The 23,179-nt window shown below is 42.2% G+C and overlaps 1 protein-coding gene and 1 long non-coding RNA gene across 3 annotated transcripts in view; both read left to right on the top strand.

Annotated features, from left to right (window-relative positions):
* The first annotated feature begins 463 nt into the window (after positions 1-463).
* The window catches only part of LOC5575496 (FACT complex subunit spt16), a 35,270-nt gene continuing 12,554 nt past the window's right edge, over positions 464-23,179 (top strand). Inside the window, exons 1-9 of one of the 2 annotated variants that reach the window (XM_021843447.1) lie at positions 464-708; positions 779-1,042; positions 12,883-13,182; positions 13,251-14,226; positions 14,354-14,552; positions 14,614-15,480; positions 15,585-15,853; positions 15,913-16,045; positions 16,138-16,194. In XM_021843447.1, coding sequence (XP_021699139.1) covers positions 640-708; positions 779-1,042; positions 12,883-13,182; positions 13,251-14,226; positions 14,354-14,552; positions 14,614-15,480; positions 15,585-15,853; positions 15,913-16,045; positions 16,138-16,194 — 3,134 coding nt within the window. In that variant the 5' untranslated portion in view covers positions 464-639. The remainder of the gene's footprint in view (positions 709-778; positions 1,043-12,882; positions 13,183-13,250; positions 14,227-14,353; positions 14,553-14,613; positions 15,481-15,584; positions 15,854-15,912; positions 16,046-16,137; positions 16,195-23,179) is intronic. The other variant, XM_001661959.2, reaches the window with a different exon arrangement.
* On the top strand, positions 20,455-22,034 carry LOC23687452. Its single transcript, XR_002500217.1, has 5 exons — positions 20,455-20,866; positions 20,922-21,077; positions 21,145-21,311; positions 21,370-21,450; positions 21,511-22,034. It is a non-coding gene; the product is annotated as an uncharacterized LOC23687452 (long non-coding RNA).

A 23,179-nucleotide genomic window follows, 5' to 3' on the forward strand; every position in this document is an offset into this window, starting at 1 on the left:
CGAATTGTCAATACACGAGACTGTCATTTTCATAGAAGAACTGTCAAAGAGCTTCCCGACCAGCTGTTTTGGAACGTCATGTGAATAGGCCTATAGCCGTTATTTGTGCGGAAAAAAATGGCTTAAGTAGTTGCAGTAACATGTTTTTTCGTGTTATTAAATAAAAACAAGATTTCATTAAAAATGTTAGGACCCAATTAATGTTTTTAACGTATCTTTGGAAAGCAAGTTCAATCGATTTGTTAAGCGAGAAACTACTGGCTTCACTTCCTTCAAACGCTTGAGGCGTTTGCAGCGTGCGCTGTCATCTTTCGGCTGCCGGCTTTTTTGTTTTCGCGCGTCAAAACACGTATACCTTTCTCGCTTTCGCCAACGCTGTGCGTGTATCCTGTTTCACTCACACCACACTCTCACGCCTCACGCCTGCCAAATTTTGCTCCGGACAGCTTTTTCTCATCCCGTCGCCGCCATATTGTTATTTTGTTTGCGGAAAGCCGCTTCGGCTCGTTGCAGCGCAATTTTTTCGGTGCTAATTTCGGGCGATTTGTGAACTTTATTGCTGTTATTTTACGCCGGCAAGTGACCGGAAGTGCTCTCGTGTCGGAACTCGCTGGATGCGCCAGTTGAATCGCGTCCAAAATGTCGAATATCGTGCTGGATAAGGATTCCTTCTATCGACGGATAAAACGCCTCTACACCAACTGGAAGGTGAGTAGAAGAAAAGTTGTTGCTTCAGATGGCTGTCTAACCTAAACGGAGGGCTTTTGTTTGCTTCCAGGAGCCGGAATTTTCCCACGATGATTCGCTCCAGAAGGTGGACTGCATTCTGACGGCGGTCGGTGTCGATGAGGAGACCATTTACAGCAAATCGACTTCGCTCCAGACATGGCTTCTGGGCTACGAGCTGACCGATACGATTACGGTTCTTTGCGAGGATTCCATCTATTTCCTGACTAGCAAGAAAAAAATCGACTTCCTGAAGCAGATAGAGAAGGACGCCGAGGAGGGAGTCCCGACCGTGAAGTTGCTGGTCCGCGATAAGGTGAGTAATTAGTAGTGGTCAGGTTTTGTCTTGAAAAAGCATTACGGGAGACGGGGTTCAGACCGGATGGAAGCATGCATAGCGAAAGCGGGGATGAGCAGTGGTGCCAAACATGAGGATTTGGTCAGTTGTTACACTTATCCTACGAATAATGTAGTATTCTCCTAAACGTCTGAAGGATTCTATGTCTAGCTTAAATCCAGCGTGATTTGTTTTTATGTTACCGTTGTTTTGTCATCGGAACGGTTTCCTCCATTCTGTTTGCGCGCGAAATGCTGGGCAGTGCTTCGAGGAAGCCCAAGGAAAACGTTTTCGTTTCATGGCATCGGTGTGCGCAATTTACTGTCCGGTGGTGTAGCGCGTGGTCCTTTGATTATGTTCAATGTTCCTGTGCAATCAAGGACAATCATGACCGGTTCCCGTTGTACGAGTGCGAAAGGATGTTCGTGTTCGGTCGAGGATGGATTGCCAACTGGTGAGCTCGTTTCATGCTTATGATTAAACATTTATATTGAGTCAATGGTACGTTTATGTATTTTTCAAACAAACTATGGATCGTTCGTCACAACAAGTGTCGGCATAAACCCTTATTCTGTTTTAAATAATGTTAATATAGGCCTAGATCCCAGTTATTAGGTTAACATTTTCACTGTCCGGTCATAGAGGACAAGAGGTGTCCGGCCATAGGGGACTTACAATAGTTTCACGAAAAGGCTGCTTTTCTTTGAAATTCTACATTTTCTAATAAATTTTGTATTGTGATTGATGCAAAACTTACTAAAGTCAATGTACAGAGACAATTTAGCTTAAATTATATAAAACATTTGCAATTGATGGAATTGACAAGATGGAAGCAATTGATAGATTGATATGTTGATCTCCGATCCATCAAGTTGATTGGTTTATGTATCGCTCCGGAAATCAATAGTGTTATTCCGTTATAAATCGTATTTAATCGAATCCCTTCTGTGTCAACCGTGAATTACCCGTCTGTGAACATTAATTCCGTGGAAAATCCGGTTTAGTTGGTGATAAGATTGAGAAATCTCGCGGAACATTACTAAAGGACCTATCTAACATTGAGAGGCTCTCTTTGTTTACTTTCTCTTTCATTAATAACTGAGTGACATTAACCTCCTCTGTTGCGTTTTTTGTATGAAATGCTAGTCAAGGAAACTGACATTCGATCTATAGTGAAAAGCTTCCCAAAATCTTTAGTATTCCACTGTTATAATCGAAAGAGAACGAGAGAGGAGAGAATCTCTCATTTGTACATAGGTCCTTTAGTAATGTTCCGCGAGAAATCACTTGAATCATTTTGTGAAACAGTGGTACATTTCTCCCGCACTATCTTGTTGTTTGTGCACTTACTACACTTTCCAAGCCACCGTACTTTTGCTTTGCTGTTTTGCGTACCTGTACGCTCAGTGCACTTTCTCGGCTACCATACTTTTGAATTAGAGCATCTCTACCTTAACATGTTATCGTACGCTGCTTGTGATAATTGCGCAAAGCCTATCAAATGGGAAAAGGATTGCGTAACTCGTTTGGCTTTTGCGAGAGGATGGTTCATCTGAAATGTACGGTCGCAAAACTCAACAAGGCGTTTGTGAGAATCGTTCATGAAAATCAAAATTTAATGTGGATGTGCGATGAGTGCGCCAAATTGATGAAAATAGCGAGGTTCAAATCGACAGTTTCTTCATTCGGTGAAGAAAAATCTGTACATGCCGTGATCAAGAAGGAATTAGCCAAACAAGGACAGCAAATCGTTTAGTTATCCAAGCGCATTACCCCGTTAATTCCAATTCTATCTCAAGAACCTGGCTTTTCCCGCCCTTGAAAAGTTTTTCGTTTTTCGTTTTGCTTTTTAAGAAAAATGAACATTCAGAACAACACCGTAAAATGTGCTATTTTTCATCATATATGAAAGAGTTTTTTGATGGACATCTTGCAAACTAAGAAAAACTCAAATTATTCTTGTAAATCTTGCAAATGCATCGAATTGGCAATAATTTACTATTCCTATGGTAAACACATTTTTTTTCCTTCTGTTTCTGTTCGGGATGAACCACTGCGACCAGTTTTCTTTGATCTTTTGTGGTATACCCGTGTCCTTTGTTTAGTGCATGTCGTTCTACTCCATTACTAGTCGTTTTTTTATACAAATATCATTCTTTACCATTTTGCATAGAGCCTCTTTAGAAAAAGATACCGCTATTTATACCTTTTGGAGAAAACAGTTTGTCACTATTAAACTCTCAAAAGCGCGCCCCTTGATCAGGTTCGGCCACTAAGCTAGTTGAATGATACTGATTTTGACCATGCATCGGTACTCTAGCGTATCAAATTATTGCTTCTACTTATAAGGTTCAAAGTCGTTTTTTGAAACTGTGAACAGGTTTCATCCCATGAAACATTTAGATTCCTTGAAACAGGAAGCTTATTTTAGAAGTTAAGAGGTCTGCTACTCCACTGATTCGGAATCGTTTCCCTCCTAGATATCGAAAGATAAACTCTTCAACTCGGAAAGAAATTGTCTCATGAGTTGAAACCAACCTCAGATGCTGATTGAGCCATTTTTCCACTTCGACCTCCTCATCATCTAGGACAAATAGGTGGGTCTTAGTGGCTTGTTACTCTCTTATACTCTTCCGACCGTAACTTATAAGTATTCAAGAGAACAGATACAACAAGAGTACAATTTGGTAGATCTTACCCCGTAACGCACCTCGAAAAGGTGATCTACCCGCGTTACGGGTATGGTAAACACATTCAATGATGTCCAAATATACAGAATTCGAGGCATTTCCAGATCGCGTCCGGTATTAGGTGCCAGCTTTCAAGATCGATCAATTTTGTACTAAAATACACCACCAAAATGCAATGTCAAAATTTATATTTATATTTTCAAATTTATTTTTGTGCACTATGAAAATGATATTATTTATCATAAATGGGTAACACGAGCACATAAAACAAATATTTTTAGAATTATGAATTTAGTGGCTTAAGTGTCCGGTACTGGGGGATATCCCCCCTATACCTGAATGCCGCAAACCAGAACGCATTATGGGAGGCCTCGAACCTCTCGAGACAGTCGCGCAAGCAGCTTCCCGCCATCTTAGCTTTCCTGGTCCTGTTGTCGAGTATGGTGACAGCTCGTTTTGTAGCTCTTCTCAGTGAAACCGGCACTACAGCAACTATAGGAACACCCACAATTAAGGGAACACTTACCCTGTACAGCTTTTGGAAGCCCATGATTCCTCTAGCAAAGTCGCGCCACATCTTCCGCCAACGTTCAGCATACACTCAAAATAATCCAAACGTCATTGTTACGTGAAAACATACGTGGTTTTTTTCCATCCCACTTTTCACGTAGCTTTTACGGGAATCATAGTTGACGAAGAATTAATCAATGAACTAATGAATAGACCATTTCCGTCAGATCTAACCCCCGGTTTTTGTATTTTTCTTCGAAAGACAATCATTTTTAATGAATATTAACGCTTTCAGATTTTGTTTATATGCACTCCTGACTTTCTTACACATTTTTGAAAACATGGATACTCCCCACATTTTGGAAAATAATTCGAGATGCGGCACAGTTTGTTCAACCCTATGGGTATCAGCGTGGTGATTTTGCAACAGCGGATCCCATTATGATGAATGAAAACATAAACAAAAATCATCTGGTATGCCAGCTCTTCTTAAATTCACCACAACGTGGTGGCAAAACCATAGGGGAAAAAGGGGTCCGCAGTTTTTCGAGGTGAAACAAATTGTAGGGGACCTGAACTAACGAGCCTCAAGCTTTTCATTGTTTTCTAATAGTTAAAGGCTCTAAAACATATCGGTTCCTTAGGAAAGTTTGTTCAGTAAATTGACAGAAAGTATATGAGCCAATAAACATTTTTCACGGAAATGGTCTATTGGTATCATTTCATCGGAGAACCGCATAATAGCTACGTGATTTGTTCAAGTGTTTGGATGAAACCTAATTTATGTTTCCTGTTAATTGCACTAAACTTCCGTCTTCCTTTGTATTGTTATTCTCAAATCGAATTCTTAAAAAAAACACATGTTAAAAATTAAACAACATTTATTGAACCATCGTTTTGGTACACATTAAATAAGTATTACGCAATGGGCGTAGCAATGCTGACACATCTGATATTAAAGTATTCTAGATTGCTTGGTTTTGGTGTGTGTGTGTGTGTGTGTGTGTTTTGGGCTCGATATCCACGAATCCTTCGTCAGATAGTAGCAAGCTACTTTCCTGTTTTAGAAAGAGAACGCCGTAAACTATGTTATAGTTAGAAGCATAACAGAATTAACATAGTTTACTCACGCTTGAACTTCACTAACGGGATAACCATATTTGATTAGCATCAGCTTGTCCAGAACCATGTCCAATCTAATCTACTTTGCTGACAATAAATCAGCTCAAAAAAAGGCCAGATGACCTATCGAGACGTAAAATTAAGATTAATATAAATCTCACTGCAACGTTAAAAAATTACCTTTGGATTTTTAATTGATGGAAAGTCTCCTAAATCGTTGATTTCCAACTGATGCGTCTTCACGATTCATCCCAATGGACCTATGCACGGGTTCACTATTTGACGTTTTAGCGGTGCCGTGTTATTTATGTAACCATGGCAACGAGTGAATTCGGCACCGCTCAAACGTCAAATTTGTGAACTCGTGCATTGGTCCATCGTGTGAGTCAGGTCAAAATGAAGGATGATTATTATTATGGATCTACGTGATTTTTCACGTAGTAATGACGTTTGGATTATTTTGAGTGTAGTCGTTCTGGCCCTGAAGCTATATGCGGATCAGAGGTCTTCCACCAAGCACACGCGGGCAAGTACAATCAAGCCTCAAGATTCGATAGTTTTGTGATGCTTCCAGTAACTTTCCACGATATAAAAAAAATCGAACCACCGTCAAACGGGGTGACTTGCAACGCTTTTCAAATTCAAGCAACCAAAACTATGATCTAAGCGTCCTCTAAAAATCTAAACTGCTTTTTGAACGTTTAATGGCCGACCCGCCTACAGATGATAGATTGAATCGAATTATTTTATCTTATCAAAAATCATAAAAAGGTGATTTGTTCAAAATTTCCTTATGCAACACTCAATGCTAATTTAGTTTTTGCCATCAAAATGTTGATATATTTTATTAGTTGCACTTGTTCAGTATTGTTATTCATATATTAAAAGCATTCGAACCAGTACAAGAGCATTCTGATTACCTATTTGTAAGAAAATAATTGAGATATTTTTGTATGGGAAAATGAGGCGTTACCCCTCTAATACCCAAATTTTTATTTTCGATTTAAACATTATTTTTCGTTATCTAAAATCGTTCTAAACACGTTCTGGGCAATTTTTTATTTTTATTCGCGAATTTTTGAATTTTGGTTTTTGATTTTTATATTTTTTATTTTTGAACATCCCTAACTTTTTTCATTTTTTCTTGAAGCCTTTCCTGGTTGTTGATTTTTGGCAATAATAAAAATTTAAATTTTTGTGATACTTTTAAAAATATTACATTTTTATTTTTTTTTTCGAAGCTTATTTTATTTTCCGTGTAACTAACGGAAAAACAGGTTTGAAAGCATTTTGATACCACCTGGCTCTTCTTTTGTGATAGGTCGATCGTATAAAAATAGAAAAGGTACGATTTTTTATATTACACGTTAAATTAACCCTGGGCATTTATAGGTTATTAAGAATACAATTTTTCAAACAATTTTCAAAAATACAAAAAAGTTTCAAAAGTCATAAAAAACATGCGTGTTACGAGTCAAGGTTTGAGCCAAAAATAAAATAATTTTGATTTTCGAGCTACGAAAAAAATACACAACATTCCAAACAGTACCCCGTCTAAAGGCGGGGTTGGGTATTAGAGGGTTAAATCATCAAGGTTCAATATCTTAACTGAACGAGTGTTTGAAGTTGATTGATGAATTATGACTCATTTTATTCAGAGGCGTCCCGTGAGGAATTTGATTACCTGTGCACTGACTCGCACAAACCGTTTATTTTGAATTATGAATACGAATTTTTCAATTGATTTTTTATAATTTATTATTATTATTATTATTTATTAAGGAGGTTTTAACTTCAATGTCATTCGCCTCCAAAAATTTTTTAAAATGTATTTCAGCTTAAAATGTAATTTCTTATTATTAACACCTTAAAATGTAATTTCCAATACTGTATGCAATCTTGAAGTGTCTGGAAGCTATTATATTTGTTGCTTATTGGACGTATTTTTTGTTTGTTTTCTTCGTTTCAATCACTAGTTGTAAGTTTTAAGAATTTTTGATGATTCCAATATACAATGTTTAGGGAAAAGGAAAATTCTCAAAATTTCGCTGATACCAAGGCGATGAAAGAAAAATTTTGCGTATCAATCGCGGTCCCATAGTTTGATAATATTTGACATAAAAATGTATATTTACAGAAAAAATTACCTTTATATGCATAAATTTCAATCATTTTTCGTATTTTGCGAACTGAGATAATAAGTTTGATATCATATTATCAAATTTAAAGCAAGAAGAAAGACGTTTAACTTGAAACTAAACGATTAGCACATTTTTTTATATGAAACTCGGCTTACAAATAAATAAACCATTCTTATGAGCAAAAATCTGAACTTTTTTGAGATTATCATATAAACCTTCAGAATTCAACTATTTACGCGTTATTTTCCAAGATTCGCGATGAAGGATAAATTCCGTGGATTTCGTGGCTTTTGCGAAATTCCGAATCTCCATTATTCCTAACGTTGTTATTCTATATAATAATTCTTATTATTTACAGCTTGTCAATTGTATCACGATATCTTAGCTTTTTGACGATGTCCAGCGCTGGTACATCTCTTTGTATACTTTTGTGGATACATCAAAGCTTTCAAGTGAAATGATGACTGACTGTTGAACGCTGAAACCCACTTTACGCCCACCGCAATTTATCAGTTGTCGGTCTGTTGAGCAAGAAAAACTATATTCACACATAGTTTATAAATCAATTCAAAGCCACATGAATTTTGTGTATTTAATAAGATAAAACATAATCAATTTGGCCAATATGTTTATAACATCTAGTATTGGTTCCAATCAATATTGCGGCTACTATCGCGCGATACCTGGAATCTCCATGCAACATACATACACACAAAGCATTGGCGTTGACGCTTTCTCTTCCAACAGCAGACGTCGTGACGCCAGTTGCGCGCGCTTTCTCAATTCTTGCAAACCAATGCGAGCGTCATGGGCAATTTCTCTCTCGGGTGCACAAATTGGAGTGAACCAGATTTTACCTATACAACGCCACTGTTGCTCTAGAAATGTCAATACAAATGCACATTCCTGCTGTGTCCATACACGCTATTTTCGTGCACAAGAAAGAGTGCACGGCTGAAATGAACATTCTCTGCAATACGATGGAGACGCATGGCAGTTTGTCTTGTTTGCTTCGCTGTTTTCGCTTGCTGGTTGAGCAAGCCCATGGGGGGGGAGAATCAAACGGTTTGTTCACTGAGGGCGATGGACCAGTTGAAGGTGAAGAAATCAAACAACATTTTCAAGCAACTACACATTATGAATGTTAGAAGTATTGAGAATTATAATATATATATTTAGTTTGTTAGTTTGAAATCTTTGACTGTGCAGTGCACCAAGTGCACCTCAGGACGAGACGCCACTGATTTTATTATAAAGTATAACACAAAAGTTTTCTACTTTTATAAAACTTTTAACTTCTTGGAAATTAAGTGTTGCAAGTCACCCCGCATAGGTACATCGTTCTTCTTCTTCTTGGCATTAACGTCCTCACGGGGACAGAGCCTGCTCCTCAGCTTAGTGTATTTATGAGCACTTCCACAGTTATTAACTGAGAGCTTTCTTAGCCGAAGTTGCCATTTTCGCATTCGTATATCATGTGGCAGGTACGATGATACCGTAATTTCCATTACGGAAAGATCCTGGACCGATCGGGAATCGAACCCAGACACCTTCAGCATGGCTTTGCTTTGTAGCCGCGGACTCTAACCACTCGGCTAAGGAAGGCCCCTAAGTCTAAGGTACATCAATCAAGTATCAGTTTTCAAGACCTTTAAATGAATTATGTTTCAGGTGAAAGTTATTTGAGCACGTAAACATAATGTTGCCACCCACTCGAGCCACCCAACAAGGCGGAGCACAATGTTATGTGCGTCGGTCAATAAATCATAATGTTCCATGTATACCTCCACCCACAGAATTATGTAGGCAGTATTACTAGCACACGTTTCATACAAAGGTATTATTGTCGATATGAATTCATCAACAATAGGGTGCGGCTTATGTTTCAAAAGTTCTCAAAACCCAAAATTCGTATGCTCTACTGAATTCAAATCACATTAAAAGAGAAACCTCAAAATATGAGCCAAAAATATTAACATTTAGAGGTGGCGTAAGCGTCTTGAAGGTAAATTTTCAAGTTATGAAAAATTACCTACAGTGAAATAAACATAACTTTGTTATTTCACAATCGATTTTGAAGCTTTTATCATAAATATTTTCAAAATTAAATTTGTAGAACATCGAATTTGTCTAAAATCAAAACTAGTCTTAGTTAAAAATACTTTTATCCAAATTTTTCCTAATTTTACTAAAAAAAATTTTGTTTCACCATAACTTCATAACTACTTAATGGATTCCAAATCTTTTTTCATGTTTTTGAAGCAAATTTATTTGTTTTTAAACTGTTCATACAACACATTTTTCTAAAAAATGGTTTTGACTTAGTTATTTAACAAAAAGTACCCAAAAACATGATTTTTCAATGAAAAAATCAAATTTCTTTTGATTACAGTAAGGACCCGATTTTGTCAGCCCCTCGATGAATTTTAGGCTGACAAAACAGGGAACCTGACAAAATCGGGTCATTTTATTTTGTTCCTATTTTTAAAATTTTGAGGCGCTACATGGTTACATGGACTTTTAAGAGGGCGATGGACATGGGAGTAGTCAGTTTTTTTTGATCAGGGGCTCCCCCTCCCTTATATTGGTAATATCGATTTTTAACACTTAATAAAGGCATTGCCATTGCCCCCTCTGGCTACGCCCATGCGTGCATGACATCAAACATCATCATCAATTTTAATGTAAACGTGGTAAAACATGCCGATAACACTTTTTTTGACAGATTCAAAGCTGACAAAATCGGGGGCTGACAAAATCGGGTCAGTACTGTATTTAAGTTTTTATCGCCGGAAATTGCATTTTTTTTATTAAACTTAAATATAGAGCATCTTGCCTTAATTACGAGTTGAATAGTGCATATATATTTTTACATATGCAAAAAAAAATTTTGTTGCAAAATTATTTAAAAATTGTTGCAAAGTCATTCACAAAGGTTAAACAAATGAGAAAAGCCAGTTTCAGCTTTAGAGATAATATTTAACTGGCAAAAAATTAAAAAAAAACTGGCATTTTTCGTTAAAAAATCATGTTTTTGATCAGTTTTTGCTGAAAAACTTGGTCAAGACATATTTTTAGTAAAATGTGATTATGTTATGTTCACTTCACTGAAGGTAATTTTTCATGACCTGAAAATTTACCTTCAAGACACTTGCGCCACCTCTAAATTTTAATATTTTTGGCTCAGATTTTGAGGTTTCTCTTTTAGTGTAATTAGAATTCAGTAGAGCATACGAATTTTTGCTTTTGAGAACTTTTGTAAAATAAGCCGCACCCTAATCAACAACTTCATAAAAACTCAAAATCACAATTTTTTTTCTATCTTTATTAACGAGGTTTTTAGCCCTGGGCTAGTTCATCTCGGGACCAACAGTTTTACTTCCCTTCCGAAAGAAGTCGTCACTATAACCTTTTTGTCATGAGTGACTATCTCGAGGATGGGATTCGATCCCAGGTCCTCGGCGTGAGAGGCGTGAGTTCTAACCACTACACCAGGCCCGTCCCCATACAAATTATTTCATTTGGTAGTGAAAACATGTTTTTTGACCAAAATTATAAGCATTTTTCACACCATGCGTGTGTTGTTTACCTTTTTGGCAGTTTTTTCCTCTCTTCTCTCGCTTCTCACGGACGGAAAAAGTTGCCATCAGTAAGCATTTGAATTCTACAGTCAATTGTACTGTGTAATATCTTATATTCATTTTTGCTGTTAAATTGCATCGTAAATTGTTTTTCTCACGCATAATGTTTTACAACACTTGTGACATTGTACACCTTTTGAGTGTTATGAAATTATAAAATACGTGGTTGTAGCCAGTGTATGAATATACAAACAATTTTAATTCCAAACATAAAAGCTGACATCACTTCCAATCAGTGAGAGCGGCGCATCCGATTCATAAACAATGTTGGCTCAATGAATTCGCGTTCCGGTGCTGTTTTCGAGCACAAATTGACGAATACAATTAATTTATTGCTCCCAGGAGCATTGTGCGTGAAAAATCAAAGTGTTTCAAGTATCGCATTAGATTTTTGAATTGCTACGGTGAGTAAAAATACGATTGAAAGTTAATTTAAAAACGGGCACCGAAAAGCCAGCAAACAATATCTCGGTGCGTTAAGAAGAAGTGATTCGGTAGTGCGTGATATTTTACTACACAAATCACAACAATAACTACGTGTTTGCATTCAAAAACTGGTAACATGTGAAAAAAACATTATGGAATGCTTTCAGTTAAGAAACCAACCCTATACAATAAGGTTAGTAACTTCAAATAATCATTTTTTGTCATGGCTCTCGAAAACACTGTGAGAAGCGTGGGAGGAGGGAACTGAAAGTGAAGGGGAGAGTAAGGTACCATATTAGAGGCCATTTTGGTACTCAAGGAGATATGTCCTTAATGTGTAAACATATGTCTAATAACTGTTTTAATTGTGGCCACTACTTGAATTATAAGTCACACGTATTGTAGTACCGATTAATAACAAATTTTCTTTTGATATTTGTGTTTTCTAGTGAGATTTAGTTGTATATTTCAATGTGTTGCAAGTCACCCCGTTTGACGGTATGTTTTTTGATCTGTTGTTGTTATTGTTATTCCAAAAAATTGTCATGCCTGGTTGAAGAGCATATAGCATATACAGTCATCTCTCCCTTACTCGATATTGAAGGGACCATCGAGTTAGGGAGGTATCGACTTACAGAACACAAAACCAGTGCATCTGCAATTCAAGGGACCATCGAGTTAGCCATGAAAACCAAATTTTACTATTGTTCTCTAACTCGATATCGAGATACGGAATATCGAGTAAGGGAGAGTTAACTGTATAATAAAAGTGCTGTGGACCGGCCTGGTGTAGTGATTAGAAAACACATATCTCACGCTGAGGACCTGGGATCGAATCCAATCTCCGAGACAGTCACTTATGACGTTGAAAATCGTAGTGACGATTTCCTTCGGAAGGTCCCGAGATAAACTACCCCAGGGCTAAAACTCTCGTTCAAAAGCCAAAAAAAAGTGCTGTAGACACAAAATGGCTCAGAGTGATATTTATGCTGCAAATAAATCCAAAACGTGATTGTCCAAACTTGCCCCTGGAATCAGAAATAGCCCCGTCTGACGGTACGTGAAATTTTGGACAAAATGCGTGAAATTAGGCAGTGTGGAAATGTCTTAGCATAAACTTATACAGCATGCTGCGGTCTTTACTTGCAACCATGTACTTTTGTGTAGTTAAGATGCAAGTGAAATTCAATACCTCACGCACACGCGAGCGCTCAGTTTGCCACTTGGGATAACGGAACCGAAGTAATGTTATCTTTATTTAAAATGGACATTTCACTTTTATTTCGCAGACCGACAAGGACAAGGCCAACTTCGAAAAGCTCCTGGAGGCCATCAAGGGTTCCAAGAATGGCAAAACGCTGGGCGTTTTCAGCAAGGACAATTTTCCGGGCGAGTTCTGTGAAGCGTGGCGAGCGTTCCTCAAGGACAAGAGCTTCGAATCGGTGGACATCAGCATCCCGATTGGGTACATCATGTGCGCCAAGGAGGACTCCGAGGTCATCACCATCAAGAAGGCCTGCCTGGTGACGGTTGACGTGTTCAACAAGTACCTCAAGGATCACATCATGGAGATCATTGATGCAGATAAGGTACGTTGGATGTTATTTTCTGAGTTAGGTAACTTCTACAAAGATGTAATCTGAAATTTCCTTTTTAGAAAGTGAAACATGCGAAACTGTCGGAAGGAGTCGAACAGGCCCTGACGGACAAAAAATACGTCACCGGTGTAGACACCAACCAGCTGGACATGTGCTATCCGGCCATTATTCAGTCGGGTGGTAATTACAGTTTGAAATTTAGTGCATTCAGTGACAAAAACTATCTGCACTTTGGGTCGATTATCTGCGCCCTGGGAGCTCGGTACAAGTCGTACTGCTCGAACATCGTCCGGACGTTGCTGGTCAATCCGACGGAAACGATCCAGAAGCACTACACCTTCTTGCTGAATCTGGAGGAAGAGCTGCTCAAGGTCATGGTGCCGGGCAAGAAACTTTCGGATGTTTTCGATGTCGGCATGAGCTACGCCAAGAAGGAGGAACCCAAGCTGGTGGATAAGCTGACCAAAACTTTCGGATTCGCCATCGGGTTGGAGTTCCGGGAGAACTCGATGATCATCGGACCAAAGTGCGCAGCCGTGCTGAAGAAGGGAATGGTCTTCAGCGTGAACGTGGGCCTGTCCGGGTTGGAGAACAAGGAAGCGTCTGAGAAGGAGTCCAAGGTCTATGCTCTGTTTGTCGGAGATACGGTGCTGGTCAACGATGAGCCTCCGGCAAGTGTTTTGACTCAGTCCAAGAAGAAGATCAAGAACATCGGTATTTTCCTCAAGGACGACGAAGAGGAAGATGAGGAAGAGGAGGAGGAAAAGACGGAAAAGCGTCCGGAAATTCTGGGTCGCAGTGGCAAACGTTCGACCGTGTTGGAGAGCAAGTTGCGTAACGAACAGAACTCCGAGGAGAAACGTAAGCAACATCAAAAGGAGTTGGCAATTGCTCTGAACGAGAAGGCGAAGGAACGTTTGGCCAAACAAGGCGGTGGCAAGGAAACGGAGAAAATCAGAAAATCTACCATTTCCTACAAGGGTGTGAACCAGATGCCAAGAGAGCCGGAAGTTAAAGAGCTGAAGCTGTTTGTTGGTAAGTGTATAGTGTTTGTGGTATATGCAGGAAGGGTGATAGGCCTCCTTTGAGAGACTTGGCCTTAGTAACCATCAGTCATATATATGTTGTTCAATGTAGGTTTTACTTTTCTGTTGTATTTCAGATCGCAAATACGAAACGGTTATCATGCCTATTTTCGGTGTTCCGGTTCCATTCCACATTTCTACCATCAAGAATATCTCCCAGTCGGTAGAAGGTGACTACACATATTTGCGTATCAATTTCTTCCATCCCGGAGCTACGATGGGCCGCAACGAAGGTGGAATGTATCCCAATCCGGATGCAACGTTTGTGAAGGAAGTGTAAGTTCATTATTGATTCTGTCCTTATTGATGACTCGTCTAATCGGAGCTATACTTTCAGTACTTACCGTTCGACTAACACAAAGGAACCCGGAGAGATTGCTGCCCCTTCGTCCAACCTAAATACCGCCTTCCGTCTGATCAAGGAAGTGCAGAAACGGTTCAAAACCCGGGAAGCCGAAGAGCGCGAAAAGGAGGATTTGGTCAAGCAGGATACGCTGGTTCTCTCGCAGAACAAGGGTAATCCCAAACTCAAAGATCTGTACATCCGGCCTAATATTGTGAGCAAGCGTATGACCGGTTCCTTGGAAGCCCATTCCAACGGATTCCGCTACACGTCGGTTCGAGGCGACAAGGTGGACATCCTATACAACAACATCAAGAGCTCGTTCTTCCAACCGTGCGACGGAGAAATGATCATCCTGCTGCACTTCCATCTGAGGCATGCGATCCTATTCGGAAAGAAGAAGCACCTGGATGTCCAGTTCTACACTGAAGTCGGTGAGATCACAACCGATTTGGGCAAGCACCAGCACATGCACGATCGAGACGATTTGGCCGCGGAACAAGCCGAACGTGAGCTCCGCCACAAACTCAAAACGGCATTCAAGAGTTTCTGCGAAAAGGTCGAAGCAATGACCAAGCAGCAGATCGAATTCGACACACCCTTCCGGGATCTGGGCTTCCCCGGTGCCCCGTTCCGTAGTACAGTATTGTTGCAGCCGACGTCCGGCTCGTTGGTGAACCTTACCGAGTGGCCGCCATTTGTCATCCCGCTGGAGGACGTCGAGTTGGTGCACTTTGAACGTGTCCAGTTCCACCTGCGGAACTTCGATATGGTGTTCGTGTTCAAGAACTACAACCAAAAGATTGCGATGGTGAACGCCGTTCCGATGAACATGTTGGACCACGTGAAGGAGTGGTTGAAGTGAGTATGATTTGGAATTAATCTCTCATCTGGTGCAGCAAAACTATAGTTATAAACACTACTAAATACATGTTGATTAATCCATGACATTCTCTCGTCCGCAGCTCTTGCGACATTCGTTACTCGGAGGGTATCCAATCGTTGAACTGGGCCAAGATCATGAAAACCATCACGGACGATCCGGAGGGCTTCTTCGACAACGGTGGCTGGACGTTCTTGGACCCGGAGTCGGACGGCGAAGGTGAACCCAACGATGACACCGAAGACGAAGAGGATGACGCGTACGAGCCGACCGACGACGACGATGAGGATGAATCCGACTCGGAGGACTACTCGGAAGCTTCCGAAGACGACGACAGTGCCAGCGACGAAGGTAAGCTTTTATGCCCAAAGATTGCCTGGAAAAATACTTCGAACATTTATTCGTTGTAGATTTGGGCTCGGATGAAGAATCCGGCAAGGATTGGTCCGATCTGGAGCGAGAGGCTGCCGAGGAGGATCGCAACCGCGATAAGGATGATTACGTCGAGGATCGGCATTCGTCGAAGAAGCGGTCTCACCATAGGTAAGTGGATTCAGGGTGCTTCTAATGGTCGATTTTTTCATCTGCTAACATTGCATAATTCATTCGTGCCTCATTACGCATACCGTCTTCAGACGAGATCGAGGTATGCGGGAAGATACCTCGGTCAAGAAGCGGTCCGATGGTCACAGGTGATTTGCTTGCATCTATCGCTTAGAACACATTTGCTATTGCGGGGTTCCAACATAAGGCTGAACACGGAAGTTTGAAATCTTGACATCATTTTGTAATGTTGAATGGCTGATATTTTTTTAAATGATTGAATCCAAAACGTATGAATTTTCTCACTTGTTTGATGATCGGTTGTCGCGCGGTTGGCCACCGTCAGAAGCACCGTGCTGATGCTGTATACAAGAAGCGAGGTATTATTATTTTTTATCGTTATTCGTCACCGACGACTGATGTATTACGGGCAGTGCTGTTAAATGTCAAAATTTTGTAAAAACTGAAATGCTCATAGTGCTCTCCCATGCGGAATGCAGCATCAACAAATATGACCAACAAAGTGACTCAAAAATGGTCACCAGGAAAATCATTTTCCGTTGACTTTTTTCACGGGGTTGAAAGATATTCACAATATTCAAGTGTCAAATTCACGTGATATTCATGACCTTTAACAGCACTGATTACAGGGGTGGAGCAGTGCGTTATGAGCCTATGCGCCTGTGCATGCTATAAAACGTTTGACTTTTACTGTGCGCTCTGATTTCAAGTTGCCCGTGAGAGAGAGCGAGACAGCACCAACACACGGCGCACAGTAAAAGTCATGAGCAAAAGAATTTATGGCACGTACAGAGGCTCATAGAACCTTTTAAGACATCATTTTCGCGCGTCTCGCTTGGCGGTGCTTCGTAAAGCCTGAGCACGACGAGCGTTTTCAGCTATTTTGTATCCCAGCTTGACAAATCGTAAGTTATTTCTCATCCGAAGATAAATTTCCATTTTATGGGATCGTTACATACTTGTTATAACACATTTTTTAATCGTGGAAGCATTACGGCAATCTATAACTATTAATGGTTCATCACTACACATTTCGGCATAATTTTTTTCTAATTTTAGTATACAAAATACCTCTTCAAAGATAGTTTTAAGTAGGGTTGTTTTTATCCTCTTTATTCTTGGATCGCATCGCCGACCAAAGGTGATTCCCAAATCTTTTTCCTTCCACACTATAACACTCCTTTCCCAAGGTTATTGTGGAGATGCAGAGGTCTCTAGAAGCAATAATCATTACACACTAACAAAAACGCCGATTGATAGCCAGGATATGGGATACAGAACAGCTACCGGAAGAGTGGAAGGAGGGCATAATATACCCAATATACAAAAAGGTTGGTTGGTTTGACTTTATTAACGAGGTTTTTAGCCCTGGGCTAGTTCATCTCGGGACCAACGGCTTTATTTCCCTTCCGAAGGAAGTCGTCACTATAACTTTTTACGTCATAAGTGACTATGTCGGGGATGGGATTCGATCCCAGGTCTTCGGCGTGAGAGGCGAGTGTTCTAACCAATATACAAAAAGGGTGACAAGTTAGAATGTGAGAACAATCGAGCGATCACCATTCTTAACGTGGCCTATAAAGTGCTTTCCCAGATCATCTTCCGCCGTCTATCGCCACTGGCAAGCAGATTTGTGGGAAGTTATCAAGCCGTTTTTTTTGACGGGCGATCGACGACAGATCAAATCTTTATGTTGCGGCAGATCCTCCAAAAGTGTCGCGAATATCAAGTCCCTACGCACCACCTATTCATCGATTTCAAAGCGGCCTATGATACCATCGACCGCAAAGAGCTATGGATTATGACCGCAAAGAGCTAATGAAGATTATGGACGAGAATGGTTTTCCCGGGAAACTGACTAGACTGATCAAAGCAACGATGGATAGTGTACAGTGCTGTGTGAAGATATCGGGTGCATTATCGGACCCGTTTGAAACACGCAAAGCACTTCGACTAGGCGATTCTCTATCCTGCCTCCTGTTCAATATTGCGCTAGAAGGTGTTATGAAACAGGCGGGCTTCAACATGCGGGGCACGATCTTCAATAAATCCAGCCAGTTCACCTGCTTTGCTGACGACGTGGACATTGTCGGAAGAACGTTCCAGGTGGTTTCTGAACAGTATACCAGGCTGAAACGTGAAGCAGATCGGGTTGGATTGAGGTTAAATACGTCGAAGACGAAATATCTGCTGGCTGGATGAACCGAGCGCGATAGAGTTCGCATTGGCAGGCGCGTGACGATCGACGGGGATGAGTTCGAGGTGGTGGACGAATTTGTCTACCTCGGATCTTTGATAACGTCGGATAACAACTGCAGCAGAGAAATTCGGAGACGTGTCATTGCCGGATGTCGTGCTTACTACGGACTCCACAAGACCTTGCGGTCTGGTAAACTTCACTTCCGTACCAAGTGTACCATGTACAAGACGCTGATAAGACCAGTAGTCCTCTACGTGCATGAGACGTGGACAATACTCGAAGAGGACATGCAAGCGCTAGGAGTTTTTGAACGATGTGTGCTTAGGACGATCTTTGGCGGTGAGAACGGCGTATGGAGAAGAAGAATGAACCACGAGCTTGCGCAACTCTACGGTGTACCCAGTATCCAGAAAGTCGCCAAAGCTGGAAGGCTACGATGGACGGTACACGTTGTGAGAATGCCGGACAACAAACCAGAGCTGCGGCAACACACACGAGCTGGGAACAGCTTTTATAGTGATGGGTGATATGCAGAGGCGCGTGATCGGGTGGTGGTGAGAGAATGTGCAAGTTGAGGCTCAAAGGCCGGTTCTTCAACTTCAGCATAATAAACGTGCACAGCCCTCACTCCGGAAGCACTAATGATGATAAAGACACTTTTTACGCGCAGCTCGAACGCGAGTACGACAGCTGCCCAAGCCACGACGTCAAGATCTAAACGCTCAGGTTGACCAGGAGTTGGAATTCAGACCGACTATTGGAAAGTTCAGCGCCCACCGGCTGACGAACGGAAACGGCCTACGATTAATAGATTTCGCCGCCTCCAAGAATATGGCCATTCGTAGCACCTTCTTCCAGCACAGTCTTCCATACCGATACACCTGGAGATCACCAAAGAAAACAGAATCACAAATCGATCACGTTCTGATTGATGGACGGCACTTCTCCGACATTATCGACGTCAGGACCTATCGTGGCGCTAGCATCGACTCTGACCATTATCTGGTGATGGTTAAACTGCGTCCAAAACTTTCCGTCGTTAACAACGTATGGTACCGAAGGCCGCCCCGGTATGACCTAGAGCGGCTTAAGCAACCGGATGTCGCAATTGCGTACGCGCAGCACCTCGAGACTGCATTATCGGAAGAGGGTGAGCTGGATGAAGCCCCTCTTGAGGACTGCTGGAGAACAGTAAAAGCAGTCATCAATAATACAGCTGAGAGCAACGTCGGCTACGCGGGATGGAGTCGACGGAACGATTGGTTCAACGAGCAATGTAGGCAGATTCTGGAGGAGAAGAATGCAGCGCGGGCGGTCATGCTGCAGCAAGGGACTCGGCAGAACGTGGAGCGTTATAGACGGAAACGGCAACAGCAGACCCACCCGTTTCGGGAGAAAAAACGCCGCCTGGAGGAGACGGAGTGCGAGGAGATGAAACAGCTGTGCCGGTCTCAAGAAACACGCAAGTTCTATCAGAAGCTCAACGCATCCCGCAACGGCTTCGTGCTGCCGAGATGTGCAGGGATAAGGATAAGAGCATTTGGACGGACGAGCGTGAGGTAATCGAAAGGTGGAGTCAGCGCATCGACGAACATCTGAATGGCGCTGAGAACACAGGTAATGAAAGTCAGGACAACGGAGGAAATGCCTTCGTCAGTACTGCGGGCGACGGAAACCAACCAACCCCCACTTTGAGGGAGGTTAAGGATGCCATTCACCAGCTCAATAACAATAAAGCTGCTGGTAAGGATGGTATCAGAGTTGAACTCATGAAGATGGGCCCAGAGAGGCTGGCCAATTGTGTGCATCGACTGATAGGCACAATCTGGGAAACAGAACAGTTACCGGAGGAGTGTAAGGAAGGGGTAATATGCCCCATCTACAAGAAAGGCGACAAGTTAGATTGTGAAAACTTCCGAGCGATCGCCATTCTAAATGCGGCCTGCAAAGTTTTATCCCTTCTTTAGCCGAGTGGTTAGAGTTCGCGACTTCAAAGCAGTCATGCTGAAGGTGCCTGGGTTCGATTCCCGGTCGGTTCAGGATCTTTTGCAATGGAAATTTCCTTGACGTCCATAAGCATAGGCATAGGGTATCATCACACATATACGATTGGGAAAATGGCAACTTTGGCAAAGAAAGCTCTCACTTAATAACTGTGGGAATGCTCTGTTACATTATAGAAATTATGTATTAGCATTGAGTAGTATTTGTTATGCGTGCATACTTTATAGCATAAATTCCAAACGAAAATATCCAAGCCCACTGGGAACTCTATCTTGAAAACAAATACGATAGTGAAAATCGGTCATCCACTGAACAAAAACCAACCGCATCCGTTCGTCCTCACACACCGACACTCGTCAACGTCCGTGAGGAGTATTAAATTGACCGGCGTTGGAAAAAGTCAGTGCCCAGTCCGCCGGAGTGAAACCGCGTGAAAGTGTACTTTAAGATCGGTCAGAAAGCCAACAAGGCTAAGGCTTCAGTCAGATCCCAGTTAGAACCGCCAAGCGCCACCGAATCAGTAAATTGTCCCAGAGCATCAACACGGTACTGCGCAGTTTGGAAGCAGAAAAACTGTTCGGAAAATCCAACAAAAGGTGAGTGCTCGGCCGGAAGCAATGGCCAGTCAGTTAATAAGGCGTTTAACCCTAGGAAAACGAGGCGTGATCCCCAAAAGTACCGTCGGGATTCATTAGGCGGCACCAACGATACGCCCACGTGCAAATCCAACACGGAGAGCAAGGGTAGAGGCACGTCCAAGCCGATCAGCACATCAAACGGACCACGGACGGAATCATTGACTCCGAGGTGAGTGATAGCTACCAGCAGTTCCGGAAGGAACTAGTCATCAGTGACATTTCCCTTTATTCCAAAGCACGCACTTCGGTCCTCGAGCTGTTTGGACGGTCTGAGCCAGCTTAACTGCAACTAGCACTTACAGAGGAATACCAGTACGGAAGGCTCGCCGACGACGGCACTAGACAGTATCATCTCCAATTGCGCGGTGACTCACGACCACCGAATATTGCGGTAATCAGCTTCGTAAGTCATTTCCATCGCAAAAGCCTGCAGATGGATTAACGAAGTGCTCTCCTTGCAGATCCATCCTTCTCATTAGAAGCTAGACCGACCATCGGCCATCTGCGAGAGTTGTGCAGGACAGAAAAGCCTTCCACTGGAAGTGAGTAGCCTCATTCGAATTTGATGACTTGCGACGATGCTAACTGGAGGAACGTGCCAGGGCTTTTCTTTTCATTATTACAGTTTCGAAGCTTTCGGAGTGCAGTCAGATCGGACGTCTGTGTGCAGTCGGACGCAGGGAGCGGATCACCCCGTCACGGTAGCGAACCGTTGATGCGAAAGGGTAAGGGGCGCTCAGGAATCTCCAGACCACTCACCATCAGTAGGCGCCAATCTCGCTTCTGTGGCCGAACACAGGGAGCGAAGCGTACAGTTGAAGCGAGGCGCAGACTTCAGTTCGCTGGTGACAGGCACTGCGGCATACCCGGACAGTTGCGGTGACGAGTCGGTGTGAGGCAAGAGGTACAGGATGCAGAGATTCGGTAGGAAACAAGGGTGCACCCAAGAAGAGTTTCGTGAGTACCACTAGTATAAGAAAATGAATGGAATGAAGAAGAAAGCAAGTCAGAGTTAGGGAATAGAAGGCAGATAAGGGTGATGATGACCAGTATGCTAAATAAAATAATTGCAAAATGATTTAAGCTATTTGTGGCGTTTTTATGTTGCTAGCCGGTCCGACCGATGCATTTTCAATTCCGCAGAGGTCGTTTCACAACATTGGCGCCCAACAAAACGAACCATTTTAGTTTGTGGTTTGTAGTTTTTTAGAATTTGTGTTGAGTTTGTAGCACAATTCTGTTATTTAGTAACACATTTGTAGAACCTACCATTTTATTAGTTCTTGTCTAGTTGGCTAATTAAGACCATTTGGATCATGGATCCAGCAAGCCTGTCTGAAGAAGAGATCTGTTACGAATTGGCGTTGCGCCACGTTAACAATCTCGGAGCACTTCCTCGCAGGGCAAGAGCCGTTCGCTTGCGTGCTCTTATGCAGGAAGATGAAATTAGAGGCATGATTTATGACAGTTCCTCCCACGTCATGGACGCGGGGGACAATATCAGTCAATGTCAAATTCGTGTGCGCGAATTATTACCAGAAGTGGAAGCAGCAATGAAACGCGGCGATTTGCCGGCCGTGCGTCTGCTACGTTCGCGATTAATTCACTATCGAAATAGATTGGACATCATCGAGCCGCCGGAGGTTTTCGTCGACACGCACGCGACATTATCACTACTAGTGCAGTTTTCATTAGAGGATGTGGACGATGCTTTGGGAAGAACGAAGAAAAGTGCTAGACCAGTGAACAGTGAAAGTGTGAACCGAAGCAGCACCGGAGCAGTTCCAAAAAGACCCAACCAGACTTCTATATCCGCCGAAGCAGACTTCCGAGGGTTCGACGCAGAGGGAAACCCGTCTTTTCGGTCAAGTTCATCGAACCATGCGAGCATCGAACAAGCTGGACAGCCGCAACGACAGTCTACATCCCCAGCGATTGAAGTGGAGAATCGGTCGCAGCGAATGAACTCAACTCAACACGACAACGAAAGGGGAGCAGAATCCTTGGAGGCTTTGTCTACCAACCGTGGAAGAGGTCGGGGAGCGTGGAGACAGCGGTTGGCAACCAGCAACAGATTCACCATGGAGAAAGATTTTGGCGGGCGTGAACCGACGATTAGCAGCATACCACCACCGCCGTACGAACCACCCAGAACAGAAGCAGGTGAAGCTGACGCCAGAGAAGATTACTACCAACTCCGAGCCGATCTTCTACGACAGCTGAACCAGAGACCGCAAGAATACTTCCCGAGGCCGTTGTTGGAGGAAAGGA

This window comes from Aedes aegypti, chromosome 2 (genome assembly GCF_002204515.2).
Source record: "Aedes aegypti strain LVP_AGWG chromosome 2, AaegL5.0 Primary Assembly, whole genome shotgun sequence".
In the NCBI taxonomy this organism is placed as follows: domain Eukaryota; kingdom Metazoa; phylum Arthropoda; class Insecta; order Diptera; family Culicidae; genus Aedes; species Aedes aegypti.